Source organism: Telmatherina bonti (assembly GCF_933228915.1).
Source record: "Telmatherina bonti genome assembly, chromosome: 11".
Lineage (NCBI taxonomy): Eukaryota > Metazoa > Chordata > Actinopteri > Atheriniformes > Telmatherinidae > Telmatherina > Telmatherina bonti.
Genome location: NC_136629.1, coordinates 14,895,813 through 14,917,785, shown reverse-complemented (window position 1 = coordinate 14,917,785; position 21,973 = coordinate 14,895,813). Strand labels below are relative to the sequence as shown.

The window sequence follows — 21,973 nt, the reverse complement described above, 5'->3', positions numbered from 1 at the left end:
TGAAATCCATTATGGATGTTCTCGTTTTCTGCCTCCTGGCCTGCAGAGAGCGCCTTCATCAGGTTGTTTGCATTCGGGTGGCTGGGCCGGGTGTGATTTTAATCAAGCACATTTTTTTTGCATGCGTGATATCAATATGCATGGCCCAGGCAATCAGAGAGGGGGAGGGACGAAATGAGCTGGGAGAAAATGAATGAATCAAATTAGAGAAGCTGAGGATGGCTTATGAAACTGATGCAATGGTGCATGATGTGTGTGCAGGCTGAATGCTTTATGGGTTTATATGGAAAGAAAATAATGAAGAAATGATGATGCGTGCAAAGAGGGAGAAGCTAGGCTTACAATTACTTTGTTGCCACAGCTCTTAAAAACGGTGAATAGCTGACTTTGTACAAATACTGCATCTGCACTGTACAATAAGAATACCTGAGAAGCAAGTAGTGATGTAAATGTACTACTAACCATACGCAGGATATGCTAGCTCATTTAAGAATATGAATTTAACCCACATGAAGCTCTTTACACACCTACTCCGAATATGTTGTCCGAATAATTCACACGGTAATGTTTTTTATCGAATCAGTGAAAGTCAATGGGAGCATTCACACCAGTGACGAAATTCCATCCAATGATTTTGCTAATTTTATTTTTTTCAAACTGAGGTTTTTATTAGTATTCGCATCAGACAAATATATCATTGAACAATCAGAGAAGGCGTATTGACTGATAGATCACCGGTTGCGGCTATGCAGGCGTCACTTTGTCGCTGCTATTTCCTTCAAACTTCGTACCAACTTGGCCGAACCCATCCATCCATCAATCCATCCATCCATCCATCCATTATCCTAACCACTTAGTCCAATGAAGGGTCGCGAGGAAGCTGGAGCTATCCCAGCAGTCTTTGGGCAAAAGGCAGGGTACACACTGGACAGTTCGCCGGTCCATCGCAGGGCAACATGGCTAAATGTCTTTATTATTTATTTTTTAGAGCAAACAGCTAGCTGCTAAAGCAGATCCTCTGTCCAAGCGACGTCCTAAAGTCCGTCCTGAAGCAGCCGTGGTCCAGCTTCTGCTTCTGGATTAAACAATGAAACTCCCCAAGTTCTCTCATTTCTGGAAAAGGAAGCAGCACTTCTTGTTGTCTTTTCTTTTGCAGCATCAGCACACCGTTGTCATGGCTTGATGTGGAATCCATCTCACAAGGTTGTTTAAATTTTTTCATCATTTATTCAGTTTCACATCACGTCTGTCTTAAGGTTGGTTGACACAGTGGAAGTTTGGTTGGGGCTGAGATGTCAGGAGAAAAAAGCTACATTTGTGCAAACAAAACAATATTTTTTAAACGACTACATGATGGAGAAGAATCTCTGAGCCTCTGTCAAAGCAGTTTCCTGATCTATACGTGTATTCCAATTAACGGTAAAACTTCAGACCATCATAAAATGCTAAACATTTATTATCTGTTGATGGAAAAATCACCATCTGCGGGAGGAGCCGTAGGGGTCGGGTGCAATGTGAGCTGGGCGGCAGCAAGGGGCGGGGACCCTGGCGGTCCGATCCCCAGCTGCAGAAGCTGGCTCTAGGGACGTGGAACGTCACCTCTCTGGTGGGGAAGGAGCCTGAGCTTGTGCGCGAGGTTGAGCGGTTCTGGCTAGATATAGTTGGACTCACCTCGACGCATGACTTGGGCTCTGGAACCAGTACTCTCGAAAGGGGCTGGACTTTCTTCCACTCTGGAGTTGCTCATGGTGGGAGGCGCCGAGCAGGTGTGGGCATTCTCATCAGCCCCCAGCTTGGTGCCTGCACGTTGGGGTTTACCCCGGTGGATGAAAGGGTAGTTTCCCTCCGCCTCCGGGTGGCGGGACGGGTCCTGACTGTTGTCTTTGCTTATGCGCCGAACAGCAGTTCAGAGTACCCACCCTTTCTGGAGTCCTTGGAGGGAGTGCTGGAGGGTGCTCCTTCTGGGGACTCCATTGTTCTGCTGGGGGACTTCAATGCTCACGTGGGCAATGACAGTGAGACCTGGAGGGGAGTGATTGGGAGGCATGGTCCCCCCCCCCCCTCTGAACCCAAATGGTGTTTTGTTATTGGACTTCTGTGCTCGTCATGGATTGTCCATAACAAACACCATGTTCCAACATAAGAGTGTCCATATGTACACCTGGCATCAGAATTCCTTGGGCCGCAGTTCGATGATCGATTTTGTAGTTGTATCGTCGGACCTGCAGCCACATGCCTTGGACACTTAGGTGAAGAGGGGGGCAGGGCTGTCAACTGACCACCACCTGGTGGTGAGTTGGCTCAGGTGGTGGGGGAGGAAGCCGGTCAGATCTGGCAGGCCCAAACGTGTTGTGAGGGTCTGCTGGGAACGTCTGGCTGAGTCCCCCGTCAGAGCGAGCTTCAACTCCCACCTTCAGCAGAGCTTCAACCATGTCCCGAGTGAGGCGGGGGACATTGAGTCCGAATGGGCTGTGTTCCGTGCCTCTATTGCTGAGGCGGCTGGCCGGAGCTGTGGCTGTAAGGTCGTTGGTGCCTGTCGTGGTGGTAATCCCAGGACTCGTTGGTGGACACCAACAGTGAGGGATGGCGTCAAGCCTGAAGAAGGAGTCCTATCGGGCCTTCTTGGCCTGTGGGACTCTGGAGGCAGCTGATGGGTACCGGCGGGCTAAGCGGCATGCGGCTTCGGCCGTTGCCGAGGCAAAAACTCGGGCATGGGAGGAGTTCGGCGAGGCCATGGAGAAAGACTTCCGGACGGCTTCGAGGAGATTCTGGTCCACCATCCGGCGGCTCAGGAGGGGGAAGCAGTGCTCCATCAATACTGTGTACAGTGGAGGTGGGGAGCTGCTGACCTCAACTCGGGACGTAGTGGGTCGGTGGAAGGAATACTTCGAAGACCTCCTCAATCCTACCAACACGTCTTCTGATGAGGAAGCAGAGCTGGTGGACTCAGGGGTGGACTCTCCTATCTCTGGGGCTGAAGTCGCTTAGGTGGTCAAAAAGCTCCTTGGCGGCAAGGCCCCGGGGGTGGATGAGATCCGCCCGGAGTTCCTTAAGGCTCTGGATGCTGTGGGGCTGTCCTGGCTGACATGCCAGCATTGCGTGGACATCGGGGGCGGTACCGCTGGATTGGCAGACTGGGGTGGTGGTCCCCATTTTTAAGAAGGGGGACCGGAGGGTGTGTTCCAATTACAGGGGAATCACACTCCTCAGCCTCCCTGGTAAGGTCTATTCAGGGGTCCTGGAGAGGAGGGTCCGCCGGATAGTCGAATCCCGGATTGAGGAGGAGCAGTGTGGTTTTCGTCCTGGTCGCGGAACAGTGGACCAGCTCTATACCCTCTTTGGGGTCCTGGAGGGGGCATGGGAGTTTGTCCAACCAGTCTACATGTGTTTTGTGGACCTGGAGAAGGCATTCGACCGTGTCCCCCGGGGGCTCCTGTGGGGGGTACTCCAGGGGTATGGGGTACCGGACCCCCTTGTACGGGCTGTCCGGTCCCTGTACGACAGGTGTCAGAGCTTGGTCTGCATTGCCGGTAGTAAGTCGGATTCGTTTCCGGTGAGGGTTGGACTCCGCCAAAGCTGCCCTTAATCTCCGATTCTGTTCATAACTTATATGGACAGAATTTCTAGGCGCAGCCAAGGTGTTGAGGGGATCTGACTTGGTGGCCTCAGGATTGGGTCCCTGCTTTTTGCGGATGACGTGGTCCTGTTGGCTTCATCTGGTCGTGATCTCCAGCTCTCGCTTGAGCAATTTGCGGCCAAGTGTGAAGCGGCTGGGGTGAGAATCAGCACCTCCAAATCTGAGACCATGGTCCCTTAGCCGGAATAGGGTGGATTGCCCTCTCCGGGTCAGGAGTGAGGTCCTGCCTCAAGTGGAGGAGTTTAAATATCTCGGGGTCTTGTTCACGAGTGAGGGAAGGATGGAGCGTGAGATCGACAGACGGATCGGTGCGGCGTCTGCAGTAATGCGGACTCTGCGCCGGTCTGTCGTGGTGAAGAAGGAGCTGAGCCAGAAGGCGAAGCTCTCGATTTACCAGTCGATCTACGTTCCTACCCTCACCTATGGTCATGAGCTGTGGGTCGTGACCGAAAGAACGAGATCTCGTATACAGGCGGCTGAAATGAGTTTCCTCCGCAGGGTGGCCGGGCTCACCCTTAGAGATAGGGTGAGGAGCTCGGTCATCCGGGAGGGGCTCAGAGTAGAGCCGCTGCTCCTCCGCATTGAGAGGAACCAGTTGTGGTGGCTCGGGCATCTGGTCAGGATGCCTCCTGGACGCCTCCCTGGTGAGGTGTTCCAGGCACGTCCCTCTGGGAGGAGACCCCGGGGAAGACCCAGGACACGCTGGAGGGATTATATCTCTCGGCTGGCCTGGGAACGCCTCGGGATCCCCCCTGCAGAGTTGGCAAATGTGGCTGGGGAGAGGGAAGTCTGGGTTTCCCTGCTTAGGCTGCTGCCCCCGCGACCCGACCCCGGATAAGCGGCAGAAGATGGAGATGGAGATGGAAAAATCAGTATTCTGCTATCTAGTTGTTTATAATGCAGCAATAGTTCAATTAGTGACAGAAAGCAAAGTATGTCTCACTTTGTTGTATCCGACTGCTTCCTGTACACAGAAACATGGCAGAACACACACCTTCTCACACAGTGTCTGTGTGGGAGCACCAAACATAAAACACTACACAAAAAAACATGTTGATGGGAAGTTTGGCTCTTTCAAAGTTTGGGCTCGACTACCTTATGAGAGACAACACTTTCGACTCCCTAAAATCTCTTCATATGGTATCATGTGAAGAATCTGTTTTACACCGTATTTCCGTTGTTTGGTCCATTATAATTCAACACTGGTCCACGTCCACAGATGGCCTGGTCTGTTTGCAGAAGTGTGAAGGTGCAGTTGGATTCTGGTGTGGACCAAAGAAGTGACACAAACAAGCAAGCCTTCTCTGGTCCATGTGTGCTGGTGGACCATCCAGTGAACCACAGAGAGGAAGTGATGTATGACACGACGTACTGCAACATGTCAGATATCTGGCTGCCTCTCTGGCCGCTCATGCTGGACAAATTTGGGTGAAAACTGCTTTAGGGTTTAACACAAAGTAAAAACATGTAATGGAAACGGGTTGTGTGTGGGTGGAAAGCTAACCTGGTAGCTATGTAGCAAAAACGTGGCGATAAGTAACTCAAGAACACACTGGTACTGGATTTCCACAGTGCTCTTCATTTATTAAGCTTAGCAACCTCACAAAGCCCGGTTGGAAGGCTATTGCTTCATCATACATGAATAAAACAGAAGATACACAACCTGCCCATTACCATGAGATCGGGAACCAAAACGAGAAGAGCATTCTTCCAGAAAAATGTCCATCCATTCTCCACGAGGCGACTTCCCAATCTGCTAGGCGCTGTCCGATGACATCACCAGTAGTGGACAGCCAAAGTGTTTGTAAAGGTCATACCACAATTACAACTGTTAAAAACAGAAAGCCAAAGACTGAATAAATTTATTGTTGCTGCATTGTTTACTGCAGTGAACGAGCGTTTTTTTTTTTTTTTTTTTTTTTGTCCTGGCCAATCAATGAGTCTGATTTCCTTCTTCTTTTTGCTTGGTCAGTGATTGAATCAGGGAAGTTTTCCCCCTAGCGAGCAGCTGCTGTAACTACATGATGTTGTGATGGACTGGCGGCATGTCCAGGGTGTATCCCGCCTCTCGCCCAATCATAACTGTGATAGGCTCCAGCTTTCTGTGACCCTTTATTGGATTAAGATAATGACTGACTTTGAAGAGGTAATTTATAATGTCAAATCTTTGTACCTGCATAAAAATATAAGGTAGAATTATTTGATAGGGTAAATAATACTGCTGAGACATACTACTTTATTTTAAGTTTGATTATTGAATGGCCATAACATTAGATCATTAATCTAATATGTCAATTAATGAGCTTTAAAACTAACAAACTACTTATGAGTGCACAAAACAGTACATTGCATTATGTGAAAAAGGTAACAAAGATCCGATGAACCTATAAATTCAGCCTGCGCTAGCAGATTTTGACAAGGCAGTATGTATTGAAACAACACCGGTTTACCTGTCAAGATTGAGACTGAAATTGCTATATATGGCTTCTTAAGCAGAATAACTTTGCGCAATCTCTTAACAATTCACTTTTCCTCAGCTTTCTCAGGTTTGCCTATACATATGACTTTTTGATGATTAAATAATTTGCACTGATCAGGTAAAACCAACGATGGAAACAGCCTTTTACCCTTCAGAAGGGGTTTGCACAGGTGCACAGGACATATGCTTGAGAATATCTCCCATAAGTTGATTTTTCAGAAACATTATCTCCAACTGCAGGAGTCTGAGGTTTCCTCAGAAATAAGAAGCTTAAATATTTTGGTGCTGACTGAAACATATCAATCATTGCGTTGCTATTCCACTGGGACGTCTTTATTTGCTTAATTAAAGTGAGGGCTGACAGGCAATATATACAACCAGTCAAAAGTTTGGACTTGCCTATTAAATCCAATGGTATAAAACGATTTGATGAGCGAGTACAGAGTAGCAGAGTTTCCTCAAACAACCAATTGAGAAAAACAAGAGAACAACTGGTGCGTAACGGGTGTTTTTTCCTTTGCATAAGTAGCCCTTAACAACCCTCAGCCTTTCCACAACCCCATTCTTTTCCCAGTCTTTATCCTCCTGGTGACCCATCCATGAAAAATATTTCTCAGGAAGATTTGTCTCATTTCTGCTTTGCTTCCCTCACATTACCACCCCCGCCCCCCATTGCTTCTACCACTACACTCTGTAATGATGATAATTGCTCATATGGGTTTGAGGAAATTCAATTTCCTATTTTGTTCTGGCTCTTTTATTTAACCAGCTTCTCTTTGTGCCTCCTCCCCATCAGCCTGCTGTTCTCTCAAGGTCTGAACTCTGCTGATCTGTGCATGCTTAACCCTTAAAAGTCCAAGCCATTTATTGCCATTTTGATCTGTTTTTTATATAAAAATGGATGCAGAAGCACGACCAATTTAATCCAAGTGTAAAATGTAGGCATTAGTTTTTAAGGACAGCCTCAGTTGTCAGCTCATAAGGCTAAAAACATGAATTATCAATAGATATAGCACCATAAAGGTCAATCAAAACAAGAAAACAGAATTTATAACTATACTTTTGTCAAACAACACAAAGATCAACAGTGACCAAGCCTCTTCTCATCTGCATATCATTCTCTTGAGCCTTGACCTTGGAGAAACAAGCAAAGACAAGGGTGGCTCATTCAACTTGCCGTTTTCCATTGAAATGAAGGAACATCCAAACTCTGTGCCCTGTGAGAGGAAAAAAATCGTCCAGAAAAGAAGAAGAAATAACGACCAGGAGAAAATGAGAGTCTACATCGGTGTAGTGTGTACTGGGGGTATAATTAACAAACAAAAAAATATTATTGCATATGTCTGTAGTGGAAAATACTGTATTATTGTTTTTTTTTTTTTCATTATTTCATGCATGAAAGGGTCAAGAGTCCCTGAAAAATTGTTGACAATATAAATGACTACAGGACAGCACTGATAATCCAGTAGTTTTATGGGTTAATATGCCAATTTACATGTGTTAATGTGTCTTTGGGATATTATTTAATCAGGAAACAAAGTTGAACTGAGCTACTGATTTGCCAGTTGGATATAAACATGTAGTGTCATCAGATCCAGCTAACCAGTACCAAGTTGGCCCCTTTTCTCCTTCAGAACTGCCTTCATTCTTGGTTTCATAGATTCAACAAGGTGTTGAAAACTTTCCCGAGAGGTTTTGCTCCATATTAACATGAAGCATCTCACAGTTGATGCAGATTTGTCAGCTGCACATCCATGATGAAAATCTTCTGTTCCACCACATCCCAAAGGTACAGTAAAATTCACTGTTATAATCAAGAAAGCAGTTGGAGATGATTTGAGCTTTGTGATGGTCCATTATCCTGCTGGAAGTTTCCATCGGAAGATGCTTCTTTCTCATTTTAATTATTATTACTTTTTCAAAATAAAAAAAAAAATGTATTTGATGTTCCTCATTCAGACTTTTACATAGTTTCTATGCAGATGTGTCATGTATAATGATATTAAAGGTTATTCTGATTCTGATCATGAGGCCCAGGTTAACTCCATCCACTTACCCTTTTTAAATGGGTTTCATCAGGGCTAACGTCATTTGTGTTCTTCATTTAGTCAAATAAAAGTTTTTGTTTATCAAAGATTTGCTGAATTTTCTCATATGTGTTCAGAAGCAGCTGTCTTCTTCTCAGGTTCATCTGTTTACATTGGTGTGTTCATCATCCACATCATTAGCACTGTGACATTCCTGCTTGTGCTTTTGGAGACCATGGGAATGATTTTGATTGACAGCTGTGAAGTCAGTCCAATCAGAAGCATGAAAAGCCAAAACAACACTTACTGACCAGGTGAACTGTGTCTTCACTTTCAGTGTATGAATTTAATATGTTTTACCACTTTTCTTGTACTTTATTCATTTGAATTGGTTTTTTTTTGGGGGTTTTTTTTTTTCTTTGGTTTTTAAGAGGTTTTTATTTTTGTTTGTTTTACCTGTCTCAGATGCACATCACTATGTTTCAGCCATGTCTGCTGTTAAACTGCTGTATAACTAAATTCATGCTTTCATGTCACTACCAAATTCTAACTCTACCATCTGAATGTGGAGCTGAGTATGATACTCTGGCATCAACATGACCATTTTGTCCAGAAAACTGCTGCTCACTTTATTTTCTCCTTTTCAAGCCATTTTCTGTAAACCCTGGAGATACTAGTGTGTGAGAATCCCAGCTGATCAGCAGTTTCTGAAATTTACATCTCTTCTTCATTCTGATGCTCAGTTTGAACTTCAGCAAGTCGTCTTGACCATGTCTACTTGTGGAAATGCATTGAATACCTTATAAAATAGACAGTGAGTAAATTATTTGGTGCATATTTTTCTTTATACAAAGAGAAACTATCTAAGCTATTCAGTTTAAAAACACATAATTTATTTCCACCTCCAACCTGCAATCTGAGAAACCATCCTCCCTAATAAAAAGTACTAAATGAACACCAGACAAGGATGGCACTGTCTTGAAAAAAGGTGATTCTGAGTCACACTTGAGCTTAACAGCATTCGCCACAGTTCCTGCTTCCTGAAAGAGTCTCTGGGACTGCTACGGAGCTCCAGGGCTGTGGGAGTCTGACTAAAGTTTTACCTGACAAACACACTGCAGCAGTTGAATCACACAGCTCTGTAATGCTGCCGTCGGCTGAAACCTTCCATTTCCACAGCCGTCAGCTTCGCAGGAATTAACAGTTAAAAAGAAAAAGGAACAGCTTAATTTTCCTGATTGCTTGCAACACAACAGAGTCTGAAGGAGTTTGCCAGGATGCTGACCCGAGACACCATCGGGAGTCAGCTGTAAGTCCACTTATTGGTAACATCAGAAAGAACATCTGTTAAACAAATAATCAACCAAATTAAATCAGAATGAAACTAAAAGTAAACACAAAAAACAAGGACAATAATAATAAAAAACAGGCTTTTTTTTTTTTTATCCTTGCCTGACAGCCAAGTAAAGTAAACCCCCCTCCTCCTCCAATGGCAGCAGACTGACTCCTCAGGGTGAAAAATGAAAAAAAAGCCAACGGGAAGAAATGTGTGTTGAGGGCCAATCTCAGTGTAATTGCATGGTTGGCATTAAATGAGCAGCCTTGTCTTTCCTGCCACTCCATTGACTGCTGGAAGGCGACTCAGTCAGACTGCGTCGTGCGCATAATAAACCATGCCAAACTGAGACCTGACTAATGTGTGGAAATGACAAATACACCCTTTTGCTCCCTGAGACTGCTGCTGGGGAGAGAGTGGGAGCGCAGAGGCCCATTAAACAATTGCTATGTACTATGTTCTTTTTTGGGTGAAGGGGGGTGAGGATGACAGGACAGACTGAACAACCACTGAAAATAGAAAATACATACTAATGATGATAAAGTAGAGTGGAGAGAAACATGCATTTAAATAAACAAACGGAAGGGAAAAAGAAAAGAGAGAAACATCTACATATACAGACATAAAAAACACAATTTGCCTATACTGTATAGAGTCTGAGTATATATGCGGGGGCAAGTACTGACTTGTGGTAGGCAGTACTTCTTCAAAAGGCATCTGAGAGTGACATTAAGTCCTGGAGCTTGTGGATGCAGAGACAGATGTAGCAAACAGAGCAGCACCACCAGAAACCACAGTGTTGCGCAGTGTAGCTCAACTTTGACCAGCAAAAGGGGAAAAAAAAAGAATAATCTAGGTTGTATTTAGTAGGGGTGGGAAATCAAATCGGAAAAATCAAATGTCAGAAATTTTTTGCTTCATAATTTAAAATAAATATTTTATGTTAAAAAAAAATCTGTTTTTTTTCCGAATAAAAAAAATCCATTATAAAATTTTTGTCATTTTTGTTGTTTTTATTGATCTTTTTTACTTGTTTTCTGGGGGCATTATGGCAGCCGAGTGACGGTCTGGCTACTGTGTTGTTTGTTCCTAACTGAAATTAGGAAAAATGACGAGCAAAACAAGTTTCGTCTTTTTTATCTCCACAGCTCTAGTATTTAGTGGCTACACAGATTGTCTGCGGTTTGCTCTAGTTTTATCGCTTTCTGTTAACAATAATTAACATAATGTTCTTCAGTGTTGCAATGTTTGTTATCTGAAACAGAAGCAAATGTTCTTGCTGAAATCTGCCCTCTAGTGGCCATGTTGGTTAGTAACCATGCCAATGTGAGGTACAAACGAGAGCAAATGGGCAGTGACTTTTGTCAAAGTTTGACCTTGACATGCCAATTTATGTCTATAGAGGACGTATAAATGAGCCCTAACTACTCAGTTCTGCCACCAGAGGCATCACAGAGGCAAATGGGGGGTCTTTGGATTCATGGCTCAACAAGAGTCAATGAAAGCGTTCCCAACAGGCCCACCGGTGACTTTCCACTTCCCCGACATACACAGCTGCTCTACTTTTCAGACTTGTCATTTGGAAACCTTGTAAATTAAGAGAAGGGCGGACTGTTCAGGCAAGAGATGAGTCAATGAAAAGGAAAGTGAGTCAGATCAATCAATAATTACTATGTCCTGACTTTGGATCACGTTTTCCTGTGAAACATCAACATTACATCATAACCAGCGATGCGGCACCAAGCCAGGAGAAGAGAGGCTCTCACCTGATGCTTGACACCGTGAAGGAAGAGATATTTCTCTTTTAGGTGTAAAGTCACACCATTTTGTACGACATAACGCATGAGACTATGAAACACACGAGACGCAGCCAGACTGGCTCAATAACCTTTTACCAGTTTAACTCTATTGCACATGGAGTGAAGTGGAAACTCTGGTGTGGGACAAGGTGGCAGGTGGAAGGCTTGGCTCAGTTGCTCCACTTCGCTTTTGTGATGCTTCTGTCTTTGGTGGATGAGGGGGGATAACACTAAGCTCCGTTCACACTGCAGGCAAAACTGGTCCAGATAGTCTGAACAGCACAGATTCTGTTTATTTAAATCAGACCTGATCCACTTTCATCTGGGTCCTAAATCAGATATGATCTGACTTTTGCATCTCTAAAGAGAGACAAATGTTATACTCTCTGGAGGTGGGGTGTCTAAACACAACTTGTGGTATGTGACGCTTTATGTTCTGCTGTCAGGTCACTGTAAGGCTCTTCACTCGTCACACTTAGGTCTGATGGTGGTTGTGTTTAAATGATGATATAAACAACAAACACACACAAAAAAGGTTAAAAAAAAAAATTGCAGTCAAATGTTGAGACCTGTCACTGAACGTAGTTTCAGTTTCAGGATTTCTTGGTTCTCCAAAGCATGTTTGGAGCTAAGGTGGGGTAGCAAACTGCACCGCTACTAAACACGCTACTAAACATGCTACTAAACACGCTACTAAACACGCTACTAAACACACGCAGTAACTGCTTAACAGCATTTTCACAAAATAGTTGTTTAATCACTACTGATCTTTTCAAACAGAAGTATCTCCAGACAGCAGATACAGCTCTTTCTTTGCCATCATCTTTGACATGTACGGCTTCACTTTCTGTACAGAAGAACCTTCCAGATGTTTAGTCCATTTAAACCATTTAAACCATTTAAAATAATAACTTATTTGCTATTTGCAGTTATATTACAGCTTTTCTTGTATTTGTTTGATACAGAGAAATATTGAAAAGATTTAGGAAATTTACCACAACGTTGGCATTTGCTTGGTGTTTTCTGCCATTTTACACCTAATTTTGGATTATTAGTTATTTTCTGAATTCATTCATTCATTTTCTTTCTCGAGGCTTGAACCAGCGACCTTGCTGTGATCCTATTCAAAATTAAAGTCTAAAAACTATATATTTTCATTCATCCCTTTTGCTGTAATTTCACCATTTCATTGTTTTTCAGTAGTATTTTTACAGTGCAGCGTGAATAGTATAATTTCTTTTATATTTATTTCTTTTACAGTGCAACAAAGCACTCTTTTAAAAGCTATTTCACATATAGAGCTATGGTAAGGAATTAAGTGGCAGTGGAGGACAAATAAAACGCAGTTAATAGGAACTATTAGAAATGAATTGTCTGTTGCGGCCCCACATCGCCTTTATGAGCTTGGTGCAGGCCGACACCCACGCACAACAAACCTTGATGGAGCTCAATGGCTGACTGCCACAAAGCCCAAGGATCGAATCTTCTTTAGCCCTGGTATTCACGGCTACATCGAGCATCTGTTAATGATATTGTACTTGTTGACTCAAACATGTATGAAGGTGTATGAATCCAGCTCGACCGTAGCAGCGCTCAGTTCATATCAGGTAAAGATGGCGTGGTAAGGACGGAAAAGGAGACAGAAATATGTTTACCGTTCAAAGAGAAAAATACACCCTTTATCCTTGATAGCAAACAATAGTGAAATACAGTGTTTTACGAGAAATCAGAAAGGTAAACGAGGGAGAAGGGCTTTGAATAGCTGTGAAAAATGCAGCAAGTTAAAAAACCTGAAACAATGCAAACCTGACAGAAACCATGTTTCTACTGAAAGGCTAAACATCTGCCAATCGCAGTTGTACTTTTGTCAAAATATTAGAAATTTTGCTTTCATTTAAAGACTTTAATGATAACTCAGCTGGTGTGTAGTTGCTTTTTCTTCTTCCGTACATGGAGATGTTGGTGTGTAAGCGTCTAATCTGAATACAGGCGGTCCTCGGTTTACGAACCAGTTCCGTTCCATTGCCGCGGCATAACCCGAAGTTCCACATAAGTTGGATTTTTACCCTTAAATACCCCCTAAATCACTATATAACTATCTAAATACATATTAATGGAAAACAGCACAATAGTTAAAATAGACATTTCCATTAAAATAAAATAAATACACACGCACTGTGGCGTTGTCTCAGCTTCCATGTCGCCATGTTTTAAGAGCTTAAAGAACCTTCGTAACTTCTAAACTTGCTCTAGTTTTTTACTTACATTTGTTTAATGAGCGTCATAGTCGAAACAATGTAAGTCGAGAACCATGTAACCCGAGGACCGCCTGTGTATCAACAACAGACTCATTTATTTGAGTCAGGTGACTGAACTAAGTAGATTTCCTCTAATCTCTCCCGAACTGCAACTCCTCATCATATAAATGTCTAGTTTTAGGTCGTTTTCTGATAGAGATGGGGTCACAGACACACAGTGGCATCACTAGCCTTTTTTTCCACCTCTGAGCCAGTTAACATGATGCACAACATTTTATTGAACTTTTATCTGGATCCTTGGCTGCGCTACACACTCGATGGCTGGTTATAAACAAGTTAATTACCTCTTCAGGCATACTCTTTACTACTGCAGCAAGGATCTGCTAACATCCACACACACTCAACATGGAGAACTGGAGCCGTTTGCTTCTTGCTGCAACTTCATTATACAGCACCCACAAGGCCTATTCAGCTGCTAACAGCACATCTAAGCAAAGCAGATTGTGTCCACTTTTAATATTACTTCTGTGCGTTAGATAAATCCTTCAGTTGGGTGAAATTTTAACAGATTGCACGGTTAGATATGACTGCATTTAAATGTCTAATCATTACTTTATACCCCGGATAAACACCCTTTACCCTCCATACTTCTTTGAATTAGTTATCATGACTCAGCATTTATTTTCTTGTCAACTACCAGATAATGCAGTGAGAGATATATGAAACATGTACTTACCCTTGAAGTAGTCACTGTTAACGTAGCGGTGACGACACAAACTGACACACTGGCACAGTAAAAGCCACACCAGTCAGCCATCCCAGCCAGTAGAGACACACTACCAAGTGCTTTATTAAACATTATTTCTAAGATTCCCGGTCAAATAATATTTAAGCAGCTCAAACGTAATCTCAATCTCTTTTCCCCATGAAATGATAAAAGAGTTTCTAATGTGAAGCTGCCTTGCACCGTTAGCAGAGTTACAGTCATCGGTCTAAAGCCTGCAGACCGTTTCTGCAGGTTATTACCACTATGTGACAGCCTATTATCTCTCTATGACAGGCCATTACCTGCACAGAGGAGCGGGGTAGTGAAATAGGGAAGGAGGACAGAGAGAAGACAGTGTGCTATCAACAAATCAAACAGATGCTCTTTACACTGAGCCACAACAACCAAATTTACCACTAAGGCTGTCTCACAGTAGGCTAAGCTTCAGCTCCCCCTGAGCTCAGCATGATGACTTTTTTCTCTATTACTGCATTCAGGTTAGCAAAAGAGGGAGATCTAGCAGATTATTCTAATTAAAAGTATGTCTTTTAGCCTTAAATAATGTTATGACGGAATTCTGCTGCATTTTGATTTGGGTCTTTTAAATGCTTGTAAATCTAATCAACCATCACATGACTATATTCCTCAACATGGTCAAGACGACTTCCTGAAGTTCAAACTGATCATAAGAATGAGGAAGAAAGAAGATGTAAGGGCTTGTTGTTGGTCTGAGTGTTTCAGAAACTGCTGCTTTACTGGAGCTTTAACGCACAACCGTCTCTAGAGTTTACAGAGAATGGTCTGGAAAAGAGAAAATATCCACTGAGCAGCCGCTGACTGGACCAGAATGTCTTGTTGAAGTCAGAAACCAGAAGGTTGATAACAGATATCACCAGTGTTTGCATCTCTCTACTGGCTACTTTTCCATTTTTAGAATCAGTTTAAAATACTTGTTCTTAATTTTAGAGCTCTACATGCTCAGGTCTGACCTCATCTCGCCTCAGCAGCCTACACTCCACGGTGTTCAGGTCCGAGGTTACTTGCAGTTTCACCTCAGAGGGACACTTCAGGACAGACTAGGCTTTTCCATCAGGCACTGACGCACCAAACCTGTCTACCTCCTCAAGATGCTCCGACCAGCAATTCTTTAAAGTAACTTTACTCAAACATTCCTTTACAGACAAGATTCTTTTTTGTATGTTTGTCTTTGATGGTTTTTGTGCTATTTATTCTCGTGCTCATGTGTTTTCACTGTTATTTTTTGCCTTATTCTGTTTTATTGATTTGCATTGCAACAGGGTTTGTTTTTCCATGAGAGCTGTGATAATAATAAACTTTACTTACTCTTATTCTACACGTTCAACCTTGAAGCAGATGAGCTACAAATAATAAAAAAAAAAGCAACATCAGCTACACCTCCTGACACTTCATACAGACTCATCAGAACTGGACAATAGAAGATGGAAAACGTTGCCTGGGCTGATGCGTCTCCATTTCGGCTCCACATTCAGGTGGTTGGATCAGAGTTCGGTGGAAACATCATGAAGTCCTCCACCTTTGTATCAACAGTTTAGGCTGGGCTGGTGGTAATCATGCTATATATTCAACATGACGATGAGTTCACTGTCCTCCAACGGCCTCCACAGTCACCAGATCTCAGTCCAACAGAGCAGCTTTGGGATGTGGTGGAACGGGAGATTCTCCTCATGGATGTGCAGAAACTGTGTGATGTCAACATGGAGCAAAACCTCTGAGGAATGTTTCCAACACCTTGTTGAATCTATGACAGCAAGAATGAAGGATTTCTGAAGAAGAAACCAACCCAATGGGGTCCAATTGGGTATTGGGTCCAACCCAATACTGGGAATATGGACCACCAGGTGGTGTTTAGCTCAACTGGTCGAACATCTGTCTCAAATCCTGAGGTTCCTGCTCCTTGATCCAGCCAGTCCAGGTTCAGACTTTGGCCTGGGGCCCCGTTCCTCTTGAGAAACTGTCTAATAAAGTCAACGCTCATCAAGAAAAGAGAAGACAACAGGTATAAGTAACACAGTGACAGTGACTGTGTTAGCAGAGCTGATTGTGTGGATCCACAGGACTCAATGCAAATGGTGTGGAAGCAGTTTTTTGCATTGCTAGCATATATTCAGAGCATATATTCAAAATCAACTCTTTGCTAGCTTTAACACCAGGGTTTCCATTTAAGCTGAGGTGAGGATGTGGGCAGGACTGTCCCGTTACGAAACTTTCCAACCATTTCTTTCACCATTGATTCATAAAAGAAATGAAGTACATATGAAGCCACTTAGAACTGCATCTAGTCAAAGGCGAGCCTGTTTCCAGCTAAATTCAGCTACGGGACCATGTAAACATTCAGCTGGAAGAGGAGCGACCCATCCACAACACAGTCAGCCGTTCTCAGTGGCAGCATCCATCAGGATGTCTGATCATTCTGCCTTTTTTTGTTTCAGAGTTCAACTCCATTCATCATGGAAGAGTTTGATTCTCAGTTAATATTTAAAACATTAATTAATTAACAAAGACAAAATGCTAGACATGATATTTTCAGTTTGTTCCACCAAAAAAATCTCATTTAAAGTTTAACAGAGAAGCAAGTCCAGAGGAGTTAGAGTCTGTAGCCGACTGAATCTAAATAAGAAGCGACAGAGTTCAAACAACCAGCTTGATATAAATATATCTTGTGTTTCAGCTCTGCAAATAGTGGAAAGGAACAAAAGATGTGACGGTCAGAATCATTCAAAGTTCATTTAACGTAAAAATCACAATTATCAGCAAATGTCTTTGAAAACAACCAAAGCAAACTAAAGCGGTTTCTGATCTGGGACCAGATATTTTCTGACAAACAGAAATCAGACTGAGGAGCAATCAGCAGTTGGACGTCTTCAGTGTTGTTTCACCGGTGAATGTCACCGTTGTTGTGCTGCATTTGATGCAGCGACTATCATCATAAAGGACTCGAGAAAATTAGAGATTAGAGAACAAACATGTTTATACAGACACATAAATATGCATCGCATTAACACACTCTCCAAGGTAGAGTTGATTTACATGGAGGCGTCAGTTTGCCAATATACAAGGTCGATACCGGCACATCTTCCAGTCTCATTTGCAGTCTGCAGCCAGTCACAATGCTTTAATGTGAATAGACATTCAGTCTTTTAGTCTATGTGCTGCCTCAGTCTTTTAGACTCTGATAGTAAACTGTCTCTGAGTAAATAATAATATCTGCATTCTGTTGAAAAAAAAAGTTTTTATAATGTAATTTATTAAATACAACAGACATCCCATTCAGCCTTCATCAGTCTCAGAATGGTGAAGAGTGAATGAGTATGTCTACAAAAGGATTTAGTGGATGAAATACAACCAGCATGCCGCTGCTCGTGCACCAGGGCACCACGACCGTTAGGACCACCACGGTCCCAGCCAGTCGCTTCTCCCTCTGTGTCTTCACACACTCATTTCCATCCTTCAGTCAGATGTGAGAACACTGTTGTAAAAGCAAGCAGGTGTGGAGCTTCCTCAGGTTGTTTGTGCAGGGTATCAGTGGAAATGGTTTCTAAGCATTTTCAGTTGTTTAACATCCAGCAAGTCACAATATGCAACAACAATAAGGCAGAATTTTACTTCTAGCTGACACTGCATGCGAAAAAAAAAAAAAAAAGTGCAGAAAGCAGGTGAAGGCTCAGAAAATATGCAGATTCAAGTCTGAATCTGTGGTAAAAAAAAAAACAAAATAAACAAAAAACATCAGCACAGAGGAAGCCAAACAAATGGAACAAACCTGCTGTCTATAGTTTATCAGTCCCATTTATTTGTTATTTATTTGATGCTTTAAATATTAAGGCACACGCATATAGGACTACTTATTTTTCCTTTAAGTAGCTTGATTTATCTTCTCATTTTGTTATGCAAACACCTTAAAAACAACCAAAGAAATTACATGAACTATTTTAGTATATTGGATTAATATACCTAAAGTATTTACATGGCATGAGTTACTTTTTTCTGTATATAAGCAGAAAACCTTCCTCTGTGCTGCTGGCTTTCTCCTCCCGCCTGAGCGGAGCTGAGAATGATCCGGTAAACACCGGGAACGGGTTTACCTCCTCAAACAGCTCCAGGCTGTACGTGTTGTCGTCATCTGCGAAGAAAACCACCCCGGAGTCCCGCCTGCTCCGGTGCTGCCGGAGCCACGCAAGGGCCACGTTCCTCTGCTCTGTTGCGCGTGGCATCCCGGTGCGTTTGAATCTGCGGGGAGTGAACACATGCAGGTGCGTGTACGGCACCCCGCAGCGGGCCAGGAAGCGCGCCACCAGCTCAGTGCGCGCAGACGAGTCCTCCACTACGATCCAGTGGAATCGGGGCACCTGGCGGAAGGCGTGGGCCAGCCGGGTCAGCTCGGCTTTCTGCACCGGCCGGGTGTAGGTCGGAGTGATGGAGTAGATGATGGGCAGCGCGGACTGGTTGTGGGCGCCCCCGACCACCGGCGCGCTGCTGCGGGCGGCACGCTGCGCCCTGCCGGTCCGACCTGCCACCGGAGCCCGGATCGCCCGTTTACTGTCGATATCGATCATAATGATGACAATGAGGACCCAGGGCAAGAGGATGAAGAAACGGCTGAAAAACACAGATTTCATGGCGGATCTGAAGTTACTGTGCGTCCTCTTCTTTAACTCTCTCCATCAGAGATAAAAAAAAATTTTTTAAAAAAGGCACCGGAGGACCAGTCGTAACTCCAAACGCTTCTTTTGTATCCCGGGATGATATTCTCTACAACAGCCAAGACAAAAAACTGCGTTTTGAATCCATTTAGAACTATATAAAGCACATAAAGCATCCACTGCGTCCCCTCGTCCCGGTGGGACCGTTTCCTGGACTCCTCTCTCCTCCTCCTCCGTCTCCTCCTTCTGATCTCTCGGATGGGACTTCTGTGCCTCCGTCGTCCTTCCCTGCTTTTGCTCACTCTCAAGTCCCGTTAGATTCTCATGTTCCCACTCACAGTGGGGGTTTTGTTTTCTGGGGGAGTACAACGACGCGTAGCGGTCCTCCCTGCAGACTGATGCGCGCCGCCGAGGAGCATCACTTGGCGAGGACGGAGCGCAGCTCGGAGTCTGAGGATAATAAGGCAGGAGGGGAGGAGCAGGTGCAGAGCAGAGGAGGGGATACGGAATAGTGAGAAAGCAGGGAGGGGGGAGAGAGACGTAAGCAGGGATGGAAGCGAGAGATAGATAGAGAGAGAGAGAGAGAGAGAGAGAGAGAGAGAGGCCAGAGTCCGCTGAGAATGAACCCAGCTGATGGAGACACAGAGACACCCTGTAAGGAGGGAAGAGAGGACCGAGCCTGTGCTCTCGTGCTGCGCTTGTCCAGAATAAATTAAATGAAAAATGGCAGGACTTAGTCTGAGGACCTGCCGAACTAAATCAATCCAGAGACCTGCAAATAGATACAAAATATCCTTTCTTCCAGTCCCTTTCACTCACGTATCTGTGTGTTTATTGTGAGGTTTTTATATATATATATATTTCTTTTTAATTTTTGCATCAAAATAAGTTTTTTTCTTTTGCAAACATAATGTTGGAAATGTCTGAAGAAATATTGGAAATGTAAATTTAACTCCAGATGTTGATTTTTCAAGCTGAAAATACCATTTTGGATCATTTTAGGGATTAAAACTGAAAAGTCTTGTTGCATCATCATACATGAGTAATCTGTCCATCCATCTCAAATACCGCTTATTCAGGTTGTGGGGAAACTGGAGCCTATCCCAACAATTAGCAGGTGACAAAATAATTATTTAGTTTTTACAAAAACCAAACAAGTCGATTCAATTCAGTTCAGCTTTATTTGCATAGCGCCACTTCACAACAACATTGTTTGGGGCACTTTACAGACACATCAGTTCAAGCCAATTCATAAATTGCTTAGTTAACCCTTAATGGACCAGGTGACTATTTTTGATCACTCTTTCATATTCATCATGAAACTTTTTTGTTGTTGTTGTTAACGTAACAACAGAATGGAAGTCTTGGTAGTACCAGAAGGACACATTTTTGGTTAAAATGTCTAATTTCAAAGTATTTCATTGAGTGTCCTATAAAGGGTTGATAGAAACCAAGTGATTGCATCAAATCTTGACTTTGATCCAATCCCCCATCCTGAACTGCATGAGGCAACAGTGGGAAGGAAAAAACTCCCTTTTAACATAAAGAAAACCTCCAGCAGAACCCGGCTCATGGAGGGCAGCCATCTGCCTGGACTGGTTGGGGTGGAGAGGACGGAAAAGACAGATCAACATGTGCAGCAGCTTTTATTCAGGAAGACCTGCAGAAAAAAGAGAAATATGTTAATGATGGTAATGCTGTCATATATTTATACATGAAGGAAAAGGAGCAAGGTACTACTCAGTGCATCAGGTAGTGGGCTGCGTAACTAATGGATGGCTAGACTGTCTCTGTAAGAGTAAACCTGGACTGTTGGGTCCTTTACATGCAGACTCCAACTCAGGAGATGCTCGTAAGATTCATTAAAAAGGAAGGTCTTGATCTTAAAGTTGTAGAGGGAGTCTGCCTCCCGAACCCACAGTGGGAGCTGGTTCCATAAGAGAGGAGCCTCATAGCTAAAGGCCCTTCCTCCCATAGTACTGTTTGAGACTCTGGGAACCACCAGTAAACCTGCAGTCTGAGAGCGAAGTGCTCTATTTGGAATATATGGAACTATAAGATCTTTTATGTACAATGGAGCTTGGTCATGGAGAGCTTTATATGTGAGGAGAAGGATTTTAAACTTTATCCTGGATTTAACAGGGAGCCAGTGTAGAGAGGCTAAAAATGGTGAAATATGATCTCTCCTGCTAGTCCTCATCAGAACCCTCGCCGCAGCATTTTGGATCAGCTGGAGACTTTTCAGGGCATGTTTGGGACAACCCATAAATAAGGAATTGCAGTAATCCAGTCTGGAAGTAACAAAGGCATGAACTAATTTTTCTGCATCTTTCTGAGACAAGATGCCCCTAATGTTTGCAATATTACGCAGGTGGAAGAAGGCGGCTCTAGAAACCTGTTTTAAATGTGAGCTAAAGGACAAATCCTGGTCAAGAATGACTCCAAGGTTTCTCACAGTGGTACTGGAGGCCAGATAAATGCCATCCAGATTAATTACATAACTGGATAATTTTGTCCTGAGTTTTTCAGGCCCGACGATAACAACCTCTGTCTTGTCTGAGTTTAAAAGGAGAAACTTCAGAGTCATCCAGGTCTTGATGTCTGTAAGACATCTTTGTAATCTCAGAAACTGATTTGTTGAACTTGGCTTCAGGTAAATCTGAGTGTCATCTACAAAACAATGAAAGTTTATTCCATGGTGCCTGATGATATTACCAAAGGGAAGCAGGTATTTAGAATATTTTGTGTATTGTGACATTCACTCAGCTGCTTTATCAGTTCCACCCTGCTAGCACCAAATTGGACCCTTTTTTCATTGATGGAAACATTCCTCAGAGATTTTGCTCCACATTGACATGAACCATCACAGTTGCTGTAGATTTAGTCTCCCAGTCCACCCAAAGCTGCTCTGTTGGACTTAGATCCGGTGACTGTGGAGACTGTTGGAGTACAGTGAACCGGGTTTTTGCCACGTTGGAACTGAGAAACC

The 21,973-nt window shown here is 43.4% G+C and overlaps 1 protein-coding gene across 1 annotated transcript in view; it reads right to left on the bottom strand.

The window, feature by feature from the left end:
* The window catches only part of b3gat2 (beta-1,3-glucuronyltransferase 2 (glucuronosyltransferase S)), a gene marked incomplete at both ends in the record, with an annotated part of 83,591 nt that extends 64,631 nt beyond the window's left edge, over positions 1-18,960 (bottom strand). The window contains one exon of the mRNA XM_079248944.1: positions 18,427-18,960. Coding sequence (XP_079105070.1) covers positions 18,427-18,960 — 534 coding nt within the window. The remainder of the gene's footprint in view (positions 1-18,426) is intronic.
* Between the last annotated feature and the right edge of the window lie 3,013 nt (positions 18,961-21,973).